Source organism: Acipenser ruthenus, chromosome 2 (genome assembly GCF_902713425.1).
Source record: "Acipenser ruthenus chromosome 2, fAciRut3.2 maternal haplotype, whole genome shotgun sequence".
Classification (NCBI taxonomy): Eukaryota; Metazoa; Chordata; class Actinopteri; order Acipenseriformes; family Acipenseridae; genus Acipenser; species Acipenser ruthenus.
In genome coordinates, this window is record NC_081190.1 from 28,690,286 (window position 1) to 28,704,980 (window position 14,695).

At 35.4% G+C, this 14,695-nt stretch overlaps 1 protein-coding gene across 2 annotated transcripts in view; it reads right to left on the minus strand.

The window, feature by feature from the left end:
* Positions 1–508: 508 nt before the first annotated feature.
* LOC117411702 (aminopeptidase O) overlaps positions 509–14,695 on the minus strand; it is a 73,588-nt gene continuing 59,401 nt past the window's right edge. The window contains exons 15-18 of one of the 2 annotated variants that reach the window (XM_058993155.1): positions 14,493–14,609; positions 9,390–9,476; positions 6,951–7,101; positions 509–1,272 (exon numbers count right to left, since the gene is read on the minus strand). In XM_058993155.1, coding sequence (XP_058849138.1) covers positions 6,961–7,101; positions 9,390–9,476; positions 14,493–14,609 — 345 coding nt within the window. In that variant the 3' untranslated portion in view covers positions 509–1,272; positions 6,951–6,960. The remainder of the gene's footprint in view (positions 1,273–6,950; positions 7,102–9,389; positions 9,477–14,492; positions 14,610–14,695) is intronic. The other variant, XM_058993166.1, reaches the window with a different exon arrangement.

Here is a 14,695-nt window from a genome sequence, read left to right on the forward strand (position 1 = left end):
AAGGCGAGCGCTTCCACCAGGATATACTGGACTTTGAACGCCGCTACCAAGGACAGTATAACGAGAACATGATGAGAGACTACATTTGGGGGCTGATTCGTGAAAGTGATTTACAGTATAATCGTAAATCTCGAAAAACTACTCACTTCTAAATCTTCTGTAGTCATTTTTGTATTACTTTAGTATAAATACATGTTAATTTGGATTCACATGTTGTTTTTTTCTGACAAAGACACAAATTCGCCCGTTTTCTCATTGGAAATAGGTAAATTTCAAAATATCACTGTCCTGGTCACAAAAGCAAAGTTTGTGGGGAATAATAGCCATTTTCTATACTTTTGAGGCATAAGCAATTAGGAAATAACACTTACTACCCAGGAACAAAAATTGTGTTACATAGTGTTATTACGTACTGTTTATTTTTCTTTTGTTTGATTAAGAAGTATAAACTGTTGCTTTATTGGAAGGCTAACAGCTTGAAAACCATTAAACATACAGACACCATGCTGTTTAATATATACGATCTCTCCGTGTCTGGTGTTTTGCATCTTACCACCTGTCTATTGCAATCAACAAGTTTCCCTACCCCGCACCATATTACAATATATATATATATATATATATATATATATATATATATATATGGTCTCCCAGTAGCCACCCAGTTTTTGACTTCGTACTCCAGTGGCTGGAGTAAATAACACAGTTAATCTGAATTAACATTTACAAGACTCAATATGGACCACACAGAATTCATTGTTAAACATTTGCAAACATTTTAATAGTGATTGTTTGATAACCAGGAACACTACACATCTAAAAAAAAAAACTAAAATACAAAAACATATACTATTTGCTTTATATATATATATATATATATATATATATCATCTTAAGTAAATAAATCATATTTTAAGTCATTTCCAAGGCTGTTTGGATAATTCCAGCAGCATTATGTCAGTCCATTCCATAAAACAATTTGTCCTAATACAACTCTTTAATCAGTTTTCAGTATGAATTACAAATAAATACATTTCAAAGTTGACATAAATCTTCCTACCAAATAAATGACAGCTAGTGTCCTGCTGCGGCTCTAAGGCTGAATGCTGAGTGGCTCATCTTGTGGTCCTTCCTTTAGGTTCTGCCTTTAAGACCGAGGCTCTGGAGAACGAGCACATATGAAGGAATGATCTGTCCAGTAATTGTTTTAGCAGCCTCACATGTTTTGCTTTGATGTCCCAGTCAATGAAATCCAGGCACTTCCAGGATTTACTGAAAGATTTAAAAATATCTCTTTGTTTATTAAAGCTAAAAAAAACACAATCATAAAACTGAACTAGATGCAAAACTATGATTCTTCCATTGCAGCTGTCTGTTATTTTATTAGTTAAAAAAAAAAAAAAGTTTTATCATTTAGCTTTGTGTACAGTAAGGCAGGTTAAACATCTCCTTTGTTCCACTATTAATTATACCTGTTATATTGCTGGGATATAGGACGGTGAACATAACCCATACAGACTCTCATCATATAACTATTATATGCTGCTTTATTATTAATGTACAAATTCTGAAAATCCAGCTACATTTGTTTTCTGTTCATGACCAACCTTTATTTAGTTTATTGATATTTTCATTGAAAAAAAGAGCCAAAAGGTTGATGAAGAGAATACTGTTAAGTGGCTGATTGTGATGTCACAGTCTGAATTGACTTTACAGTGTAAGTAAGTTCCGAGAGGTGCCTCAGGTATGATCTTCTAAAGCAGGTGACATCAATGTACCGTTAATATAGCACATTAAAAACTAAAAATGGTACAGTTCAGATAATTGGGTTTCTCTGTAATGTGTCGTGGAAAACAGCAGGTATATCAGCCAGACATGCTTAGTAGATGAAACCTCTATGTATATACTGTGTAATAATTAAACCTAAGTTGAGATGACATAGCAGTACATTTTTTACACGTTCAGTGAATAAAAAATAAATAAATAAATAAAGATACAGCTAATAGTTGAGAAAATGTCCAGTGTTACTTCTAAATAAATATATTGGGTTATTCAGAATTTGTGCAAACTATAATGCTGCAATGGTAAAACTGTCAATGGTAATGAGCCACAGAAATGCTCAAGCATTCAGTCTGTAGTCAGTCCACAGACACCAATTGTTTTGAGTGTCCACGGTTTTGTTTGTGATTTCTGCACTGATGTTTCCGTGAATTGCTCACTGGTCCATTGTTTGTTTGCAAACATTATTGATTTGAGACATGGCGAGGCTGGGTAATTTGCAGATACAATGTTGTATGATGTTGCCATCCGCCACTGACAAAAGGAAAAGCAAAATGCACAGAAGTGCTACCTTGTGGGCAAATGCAAGTTTACTGAACCCAGACCAAAGGCACAGCCATTGAAAATGTGTTGTTTCAAATTCTGAATAACGCTGTAGTTACCCACTGACAAAAACAAGATATTTTCATTACAATGGACCATCACTGTTAGTCCACTTCCTGTATTTGATGACAAGCTTGTTTTATTACAGTTACACTTTTCTTGATGCTTTCCAGTAGTGCATACAGTAGATTCGGGAATGCATACCGGATACACTCTGCTAACAAAGATACATTCATGTTACAATGGCATGGCTGAACAATACCCTCCTCTGCTGCCTTGACTTCCTGCTTTAGGGCCAGACTCCTGTTCCTGCTGAACTGAGCCAGTATGTAAAATTAGAACTGTTATCAGCTCAGTAGGCACAGGAGGTCAGGTCCATTATCACTCCACAGTGCAGGCAGCGTTCAGTAGTGTTGGGCCATTGCAGCAACTGAAGAAAAATGCGTAGACAGGAAACATTTTGCATCCTGAGAATTAATAGGTTATATCTGGTTATTTAAAAAAAAAAAAAAAACTTTTTATGGCAGAGATGGTCAATACAAGATTATTTTTTTTTTTACCCTATTGATTGTATTAAATTGAGTATTTGCAGTTATATAATGGCAAGTATACAGGGAGCAATCTCATTGGCTAAAAAATGTTCTAACCTGTTCCAGGCCTGATTCACTTTACAACCAATTCACTTTGAGAAGGGTGGAGGTGCCACTTTATAAGCACAATAACACCCTCCAGGGTGTTGAAATATGAAACCCGCAGCCCTAGACTGTTTAACGACACTTGGCTTCATCGCTTGACGAACAAAACCGCCAGGCTATCGGATCATATCTGAGCACACTGTTTTCATAGAACTGTTTGATATTATTATGCTATAGTCTATTTAGATTAGGCATAGAAACACTGGGGTTAAAATGGAAGCAACACTGTCTCTATACACAGTAAATAAAGTGATATTTATTATTTATGCCAGTTTCGGCAGGCTTTTTGCTGTTAGTTCAAAGAACTTCTAATTCGTTTTATTTTTTTTTCTCCTGTACTTCCTTTCCACTATCATGAATCACTATAAAAAAATGTTTTTAATAAATAATAATAGGTGGTGCTTTTATATTTCCTGCATTGTTCAGAGATTAGATGAGGCACATCATCCCAGCTTTCATACTGTATAATGTAATAAAAAAGGGACAGTCAGCATGTGCTAAGAGGATTTCTAGCCTGAGGATTATACTGTACTATTTGAACACTTTACCTACACATAATACTTCAGATTCTTCACAATATATAAGTAGGTTATAAACAATAAAGGCAAGTACTGTGACAGAAAATGATACAATGGTTGAATTACAAAGATTGTAAACTTGGGTTGTCTTTATCAATACAGTGCATTTTCAAGTAGAGCACTGTGATGATCCGGGATACGATCACTTTAGGAATCAGTTTCCAGTGCTTTCAACCCCTGCCTGATAACCTTTTTTTCACAATACATTAAATGAAGTGTCAAATGTTCTCATAAATGTACTCCCATATGTGGCACCATATTGTTTTTCCTATTGTTTATCAATCTGGACTCTCACTACACTGCTCAAGTCTGGAAAAGAAATTACAGGATTGTTTTTTAGACAAATGAATTCCTTCATTTTGCAGTACCCATGACAATGCCACAGTGCTGTATTGTAGTGTAAACCAAATACTGAAATACTTCATACTGTGGATCAAATCAGTAGTATATTTCAATACCAACTGATATGACAATGTGTGTATAAAGTAAAAAAAAAAATGTTATTTTACCAGACAATAAACCCCCCATTATGTGTCTTTACTACCAGTGTGTTCATTTTTAAAACACTTAATACAATTTAAATAAAATGAAAATATAAGTAGGTTCAAAACTGATGTTAAAAGGCAACATCACCAGTGTACCAAGACTACCTATTTTTGGATCTCAGGTTGGTTTGATTACATAGCTTTTGGGTTTAATTTGGAAAGGGCGGTAAACTTGTTACTTTGTAACGGCAAAGTTCAGAAAGCTAAAATTAAACACTAAGGCACTTGATTACCTGAAGATACCTGAACAAAAACCATGTCTACAACATTAAGAGCATTTGAGTGCTTACCTATAGTATTGAACAACAGTGAACTGTACTTAAATGCAGTTCAGGTTAATTTTTTTCTCTAGTGGCCTTCTTAATGTTTTCCCCTTACCAGTCAGACTTTCAGAGTGAATATTTGAACAAATCCCAGTGAAAGCACATTAATGTCCCACGCCAGCATCTCTTTCATTGCGACAGCTGTCTCATTTTTTTTTTCTCACCAGAGCAGGGGCCTTGTTCAATTCTCACCCTCTCTTCAGGTGCAGAACTTAGCCACTGTGAACAAAGAGGAGATAAATCACTGTTCACCAATCAGCTAAGCTCTGCACCTTGTAAGAGAAGTCAGGTCCATGGCGGCACAAAGAAACATCATAAGGAGGATTGTGTGAGAGACTTTTGCAGATCAATCTGTTTTTAGCTCTTTTTTGTGTTTCCATAACAGCCGCCAAGGCCGTGGTTGTGTGGTAATCCCTGGCAATGTGATTTTATCTTAAGTCACAAATCAGCATGCCAGGAACCCACACAGCCATAACATGAAAGGAAACCTGCAGATCTTCTCTCCCCAAATTCACTATGCTCAGATGAACAAGGGAGATTTCCCTCATTAACCATGGTTCCAGGATTGGGCAATGATCCAAAATAATGAAATAATTCCTGCCATTACTGTACCATTCACACACAAACACATCCTTCATAATGCTGTTTGATCTCCACAACAGTAGCAAGTTTGCAAATAAACTTTTTCAGACAATTAATTTGATAAAATAAAAAAGTAATAAAGGCCTGCCATGACCCAAACATATTTGTTTGTTAATGAAGAAAGCATTTTTGTTATTTTGCTTTGGAAAGCTGGAGAAGTTCAGAAAAGATGTTGACCAAATGACTATTCTACTTAAAATCAAACCCCACTAATAATAAGATTAAAGAAGAAAATACAACTGCAGTAAAACATATTTTGGAAACACCATAGACACACATATATGTTTTGTATTTCTCCATTACCTGGAATTATTTCTGTTTATCTCTCATGCCCAAACTCCCTGAAATATGTGTCTTGTGATGACAGTGCAGTTCACTGGCAGAAACAGAGCAGTGGTGGAGTTGGTGCAAATGAAGATGAAGAAGTAAAATAAGGGTTTGTTTTTTGAGTGGATTCTTTATAAAACATGCTGACCCTTTCTTCATGTTCCAAATTCCATTTTCTAACAATGTAGATTTGAAGGCCTCCTGTTAAACCACAAAGCAAGTACTATGGATTTTAAAATAATTTAAACAAAACTTTTTTTCAGGCTGTCTTCAATAAAAAGTACACGTTAGCATAGTTTAAAGGAACTGGCAACTTAAAAAAATCATCTTCATCTTCTTATGTATATATACAAATCTCACACAGATAAAGTTATTTCTGACATGGATTTTAATTTATTTTTTACCTTTGAATATATGTAAAAAAAAAAAATGTCCGTTTGGATATTCTGATATTTGTCCCAGCACTAATATACAGGCAGTGATAAAGTAAATTATATAAACCAGAATCCACAAAATGGATGAATACATTCTTTCAGACAGTAAACATAAAATCACACCCCTGCAAACCACCCTTGCATTGTTTTTCCAAACACTTGCCTGCCTTCTAGTTAGTTCAGTCTTTCACATCAATTGAACTATTGACAGAGGTTTTCCAAGTAAGAAGTTTGAATTTGGAAATCATTGTCAGTGTTATAAGAACAGCCTGTTAGAAAATAGTTATTTCATTAGGAAAAAATCTGAGGTATGCTGTACTGGGAAAGATCTTCATACCAAAGCTAATTGATTATGTATTCAACATGCATGTGCAAACACCAGGAGATTCGTTACGCCCACAGAAAAAATACTATCCTAATATTACGGCATTAGAAAACAACAGTCTAAATACTGTAGTACATTTCTGTAAGGGTAGCATTAAGGGTTGTTAATTCAAAAACATTTCGACTTCTAAACAAGAAACAATAAAATAAGACTACATGGATAGAAGTGATAATATATGATTGTATTTATTGTTTAATGTCAAACCACAACAATAAGCTATTCAGTAAAGAACAGAATAAAACTTGGACCGTCTTAGATGCATTGTAGTCCATAACTGCAGAGACTGTTGAGTACCAAGCAACCAGTGTAAATGGTACAACTGATCAAAATGAGCCAAAAAGCATTATCTTAAGCCAGTAGTAGACTTTTTAAAGCTCTTCAGTCACTTGCTATATACAAAGACTACACAGTTTCACTGTGGCTGATGGACATACATGAACAAGTCCCTGAGGAAGAAGTACAATATTTAATACTGTCTCACATGCCCAATAGCACATGACCATCTGGTAAAAGCACTGCTGAAATTACCTCTGCACTCATTGTATTCTGGCACACTAATGTAGTTGAATAGGAAATAGCCATCAGTTGTGCTATCCATACTCTGTAGCTAAATATAGAAGACTTCAAAAATAAACATACCTCTATACGTTTATAAGATCATTTCCTCCACCACTTTCTTAGAGGTCGGGTCCATTTCTTCGTGAACAGATCTAAAGCAGCTTTTGGCCAGCCCCTGCTGCCTGGCATCCTCGTGAACCATCAGCTCTCCATACAGGTAGACGCCCATTGCCTTTAAAATGTAACACACACCAAGGCCTTGTTAGAGACCTCACAAAACATTCTTATAATGCTTTCTATTTCATCCTGTCCTACAGCTCATTCCAAGACAGCAAGCAGACAGCAGCTAAGACACATTAAACAAGTACATCGTCAGAAAAGAGCTGCAAATGTGAATATGGCAAGAAAAAAGACGCTACAGTATGCAACCACAGTAGTTTCAGTCAAAAACAGGTAGGAAAATCGGCTGGGAACAGTTCACCGCAGTGTGATCCCTACTGGGCAGATGCCTGACCAGTCCAGACGGAGACTTCCCAGGGTCAGCCATGTCTTCAAGGTTGTGTGGCTTGGTAACACATGTAACTTTGGCGGCTGAGGAGCAATTATAAAACAAAAGCATCTACAATGTATCACAAAAGGGCACATTTTTACATGCTGATTAATGCTCGGTTTCTATAATATCCAAATTGCGGGCAACAGGTTCAGTGGCAGTAGCACCGGTAAGACCCGAGGCGAGAAGACACAATTGTAACACAATTGCAAATTCAGGGGGGAAAAAAAATCAGTCGATTGACAGAAATGGAACTCAAGGGCTAAAATGAAAATGAAGCAGCTAACTGAGGGAAATCCCCATCACTTGAGGTAACCTGCAACTGTAGCAATTCTTTACTTCTTGTGTTCTTTTAGAGCATAATGCAGTACCCAGGAACCCACCATGATTGCATCAGCCACTTCATTTTACAGATAATCCTGGGAAAAAGAGACAAGCATAGGTGGTTGATGCAATCCTGGATGCTCCTCTTCCCTGGAAAATGCTCAGTTCTGGATTATCACAGGGTGTACAGCTATGGCCAAAAGTTTTTATGTCACCCTATAGAATTAACTCATTTTGTTTCATAAAGTCAAAGGCAAGCCAGCTGAATAATGTTACGTTAACATATTGAATTACATACCACTTTGAAGTTTTCCATATACTTAATGAAAAACTGACAAAAATGGGAAAATGTGACATTTAGAAATCTAGCATGAAGTACTTTGCTATTTTTATGGTTTCCGGTAGACTTTTGCGATATTATTTTGTATTCTCTTTGATTACATGATGTTAAATAAAAGATCTAAATTGTGTTCATATAGTTTTTTTTTTTATTGTCAATCCAAAAAGTCTAGGTGATGTAAAACTTTTGGCCATAGCTGTAGATTGATCAACCCCAAAGTTTACTTGTTTAGTTTTTCTCATTTATAAGAAAGTTTGTAACCACACAGGAATGCCCAATTATTCAGTTTCAGTTAATGCATATTCTGGCTTTTCTTTTGCAGCATTATTAAATCTTTAGGATGACAAAAACACTTTCAGAAGTCATATCAGAAATGAACAACAAAGCAAGTCATTTTATGCTTTTCTCATGTTTAAGGTCCTGTCACCTATAGTGGTACTTGTCACCTTCAATCAAACCGAAATGTTTCATTTCATATTTGGGGTGCATTGTTGTGTCAATTATTTGTATACAATGCATTTATTTTTCTTTAATATAGTTCCCAGTAATTCACTATGGTTGCATGCGCCTTACCATGCTTTCTTGTGCCTCGCCATGCTTTTAGATCGGTTTATTGCAGTAAACCTTTGTTAAGGTAAACACAGGGATGTGCATAGTTTTATACTTAGTTTTAAACACTGTATATTAATTTCCATCTGCTACTGTGCACAGTGATAGCTCACATTGGCACCATAAACTACCCACTTCCAGTAGATAGAACATGATTTTTAATCAATCAGTTTTGAGAGTTTCCAAGGATAACAGAATATCTACACAAAAGTCCTCTCATTGGGAAATTCCACACATCGCCAAGGTTCTTATTTACTGATTTAAAATTATACATTCCATCTAATAGTAAAAGCACTGCCATTCTTGGGGAGTTTTACTCCTCTTGAAATGTAAACATGAATTTGTAGATTTGCTTTTACAGAATCAAAACCTGTCAAGACATGTTTTTTCACATCTAAGAGCCGGAAAAAGAAGCAATACATTGAGATCGATATATGAACAATCATAATTCTATCTGCTGTTTTATCAATCAAGGACATACTCTGTGTTTCCCATCTTGTTCTTTACTTATTTTATAAAATTGAAACCAGCATCTCACCGAGATAGAAATGTCTCATTTTCTATTCTGGTTTTCAACTGATATTTCTAACCTGTCAATACTAAGTAACTTTTAGAAACAACTTCCAATTTTCATAAAACAGGTGCCTGAAATTTCCAAGGCAAAACTAAAAAGAAATAATAGAAATAGGAATCCTACCTGGTCTTTCTTCAGAAACTGCTCCACATCTTTATATGCAGCAGTGTGTTTGTGTTTGACAATCAGCTCACACCAACGATGTCGCACCTGGGAAAATACATTTCTTTCACTAACTGGAATTTTCAACAAAATAAACAAACAATAAACACTTAGCTTAAACACAAGCAGGTAATGTTTCCTCCACAAACAATCTTTAACACAAGCTTTGCTGTGGGTTTCCAGAATAATATTGATAGTAAATGTAGCAATAAAACCTGTGGACAACTGATATTTTGACATGTAGGTCACTGAAAAAAAACGAACGGTCAGTCACAATAATATACAGTATTGTTGATAAAGTGGATTAAACTTTTTTTTTAAAAAGTACTATAAGATAACATTATTTGAAGAGCACATTTATCCAAATAAATAAATTAGCAGATTTTTACAGGTCTTGGTAATGTTAGCCTTTGCACAAATAGATAGATTGTAATATATTGTAGATAGATTTTACACTTGCTCAGATGAAGTGAGTGAAGCTTGGCCCCCCAATGAATGCCAACCATTGAGTTATTATTAGCAGCCCTGGCACATACAAGATCAGAACTCAATCTGGAGCTTCAGATTCCACTCCAAGGAGGGAGGATTGTAATCGTGAATGATCTTTCCAACAGTACTGGAGTGGTCTGATGTTTTTAGTGGATTAAATCCAGAATAGCTTCAATAATTAAATACAGAATTCATTTTTTTTTAAAAAACAAAACACAGTCTGGGGTATAGGTAGGGCGGGAACTGAGGAAACTGAATTCATAATGCCTCTGCTACAGTGTAGGGGGCTCAGAAATGGAAAATGTAATTTATAGGAACGTGATTAATCCTTGGTGGGAGGTACTGCACTTTTGTCAAAGACGCCACTGAACACAGTTAGCGTTATTGTCTAAACACAATGCCTGTAATCCAATATGTCTCGGCAACTTGCAGGGCTTTTGTTCAAAACCAGAGGCTCAACAGCCATCTGATCACACCACTCTATGTCCCCGGCAATAAAGATGAAGTGATAATAGATTAGCCATATAGCTTTCATAAATATTATCAAAACAAACACCTGCAAACACAAAATAATATTACTTTTTTGCAACATCTGCCGGAAGCTGTGATTCACTGTAACAGCTGATGCCTTTCTTTCTCTGATGTTTACACACAGGGTCATACATGGAAAAATGATCACTTTCAGAGGGAATAATCTTACTTTCAAAAATAAAAATACAATATATTACCACCATGTGCTAAACACTCAACCACAATATACCGGCGGTAAGTAGTGCAAAAAGCTACTTTGCAATACATTTACACAAATAACCTTCAATGCCTTTATGTGATATTCATCAACATCACAATATTCAAGCCAAGTTTTGGTACTGTCTTGGCATGGGCCATGCTGCAACTATTGTCAAAATCCATGTATTAGAATATTGTAATGTTTGGAACTATGTTGCTTTACCAAATGAATCTCCAGCACAGTGTGTGTTTCAACCAGGGGGTGTTTAGAGCAAGGTTAGTGAAAACAGAAAACCAATGCTATGTATATGCTAAGTTAATTCATCTTCAGTTTAATTCCACTATTCAAACAAAAACACTTTAATTATTCAGTACTTGAGACTCACACAACACATTAAACAAGACGTTCTAAACAGAGTGCGTTGTGTAACTGCCATTAACAACATTAGTTTATCTTCTTAGACACAAACAACATTTTGTTCAATTTGATCACAATTAAAGAACTGCGTGCAAAATCAGTCACATAATATGTAACCCTGGTATTAATAAACAAACTAAAAATAACAATGTTTTAACATGAACAGTTTTTTTCACATGTTTAAACAGTACAAGACCTCTTGTTCCTTTACCATTATTATGCAAACACTCCTAACATTTGATAAGGGAAACTGTGAAAACATAATTAAAAAAAAAAAAGTCACAATAGGCATACACTACAGGAAATCATTGAAGTATTTATTATTTGCATTGACAATCACAAAATGTCTCCATCTTGTACTTTATTACTTTGTCACAATAAATACCATCATTTACAGCCTTTGGCTCATAAAGCATGATGCAACTTTACCTTAATAATCCAACTTGATTGCTATATACAGGTAGCATCATTATGACTATCCTAATCGAAGCCCAACTTCTACTCACTTCTGACTGTTGTTGAATATAAACCTGTACTATATAAGAGGTTTTGCTCTTACAATACAAATTTGGAAGTATTTAAATCTCAAATCTGTAGACAAACAAACACTTTCTTAATATACTACCATAGCTGTACAATTCAGACTTCAAATGTCACAAAGTTGTGCAGTACAGTATACCCAAGACAGCATGTATCTTCCAGCTGTCTCTGTGAACCTGACTGCTGCTTCCAATTCTCAATAAAACATACTCAATAAAAAATAAATTAAAAAAAAAAAAACATGATAAATTGGGGCACTATACAAGAGGTGCACTTTATATTGACAGAATTACGGTAATACAACTTAACACATTGGGCCTTAACTTAACCTTAGTCCTGAAATGAATCTTAAAAGTTGTTTGTTTGATAATATTCACAGTTTGCAAATTGGTGTTAAGACATTGATAAAAAAAAAAAAAATTAAAAAAATGTCCCATTGCAATCAATATACTGGACTTGAAGTAGATAACATCATGCTTTAATGATGTACTGTATACTACATAAATAAAAATTTTCACATCCCTCAAATCATTTCACTTCTTTTTTCGTTGTTTTAAAGACATGCAAAACAGGTTTAATATGTATGTATTTGTTTTTACCTGTCTTTTACATGTGCTTGTAATACAAACTTAATTATTCATGTTCAAGAAATACCTCTCACACCATGAGAGCTTCTCGTCTTAACCTCTTGCCATTCAGTCCAAGGATGCAGAGAAGCAGAGACTGGAAATTGTGTGAAATTCTGTGGTTTTCTGAAAGGCTACCAGAGGCAAAAGACATGCCAGGCTAGTAAATGATACTGCTTTGGGACTACTCTTACCTAGTATAACCCCACGTTTGTGTGTCATCTTATAAGTTTTGCATTACATTGCTCTACAGCACTTCATTCAGTTTAAAACCAAGCTATAACCAGCTTATTTTAGATTGGGTGTTTATGTTTTCCATGGAATTTCCTGTTGGACGGCCCTTCCTTCTCTCAAAAAGAATCAAAGGCACTAAAAATATGAAACACTAGACCCATAACAAAAATGCTGCCAAATTATCACTTTTAAAGCCGGATGTTAACAAGAGAGGTTGCTAATGAAAGTCTCCAGATTCTGAAGGGTACAATTATTAGGTCTCACTTGAATTACAGACTGTATGCTGAAAGCACTGAGGAGTAACACCAGCAGTAAAATATTATTTAAAGGAATTATTTATACCCTCTGAATTAGAATTTTTTTAATTGATCTCTTTATAATCCCATGAGGTGTGTTCCTAATCATCATGTTTAATAAAGTCTCCATCATATTTTATCTTTGGGGTAGTCTCTCTGCAATCCTAAGCAAAGTGGAATTTATAAATGTGGCCAGTTATTATCTCTAGGGTAATTTCCTACCCCCAGAAACAGTGATTTTGATGGATGTTTTCCATCGTACGTTTAATTATTGGCACACACCCTTAGTGGTCATTTTTATTCTGGCCACATTAGAGATATTCTACATTGTTATTAACTACCTTTATTAACTATTTGATATTAGTTTATTCCAATTTTTTAAGCACTGTTAAATCTATGTACATTTGTATAAAACACTCTTTAAAAACATGTCCTTATTGGTAAGTATTGAGCCTATTATGCTTAAAAAATTGAAAAAAACTGTGATAAATAAACTGGGTGAACAATGCCGGTAGTTTGGTAATCTCCCAGTGAAATTCAGCACAATCAATCAATACATTTACTTCATGTAAAACATCTGTGTTTAAAATGGATATTTTTCACTGTTCCCAGTTAGATCTAGTCACATTCTAGGCATAGTTAGTATTCTTGGTAAGGTCAAATAAATACTGGTGCATACAGGGATGGAAATAAAACTCCTGTTGCATAGCAGTTTCACCCATTCCAGGTTTTAATACATTAGCTACAGTGTATAGGTAACACACTCAGGTGGGTCTTATTAAACTTTTAGTAAAACCAGGAATGGATCAAACTGCTATGCAATGGGTCTTACTTCCATCCCTGGCACTGTATATGCACATTGGCATTAATAGTGTGTATTTTTTTTTTTGGGTTCCATTTCATTTTTAGATTTAACAAAACAACAACGCTGATGTAGCGATATGGCACCCATTTTCTTTCTCTCTAACGTCTTTTCCAAGACCACACTGACAAAACAAAAGCTTCAATACTTTTGCTCTGTGGAAATCAATAGGGTTACTCCTGATCCAATATCATACTTAAGTAACATGATAGCGCAAACATGCCTCTGTGGGTGGATTTTTATTATGGGGACGTGCTCGAATGAAAGGAATGAAAGGAAATGAATTATCTTTCCCTATCAACAGGATTTCATGTTTCCAGGCTGTAACCCACTTCGCTCACACGGTTCTACAATCATATGATCAAAATGTTCTAAATGCTTTTTTAAAAGGGCTACACTTTTAACTTTTATTCTGTCTTTCATGTTTAAAGTAAGCTTTTAAAAAATATGAATACAAAAATAGAAATACAAGTACTTATTTATAGAGGAAAAAATACTTTTACTTTCAATAACTAATGGGATCAATTCAATCTGGAGGTAGCACCACTACTACAGATGACAAATGTAATATCCCTACACAACTCGGGGAACAGTTCTAATAAATCCAAATAAAAGTTAAACAAAATGCACATGCCATAAATTATTCGATATATAACAGAGACAATCCCAGTTTGCCACAGGAGACCCTGGCCTTCGTCTTGGTGTGGTAATATTTCATATTTCCCACTGTGTCTGGTGGTGTTGCTTCAGTTTTACTACCTCCCTCCTCTTTTCTTTTTCTAAATACCCTCTTCCTGGAGGATTACAAAAGCATTCCCAGCTGTTGGATTAGTGCCTCTGGTTGAGGTCTCACAGGGACAGTTTAGTTACCTCAGCATCCTGCTCACAGAGGCAGTATCTTCCTTCCAGCCACCGCAGTGTCCCCACACTGAGAGACTCCTCCTCCAATAGGAACTCCAGAAGCAGGACCAGCTGGTCTGGGAGAACCTGAGGAAACAAACAGCATCCCCTGAGAGCCAAGGCCAAGCCTGTGGAGTAATTAAAACCAAAAGACACAAGACACCATGTCTAGG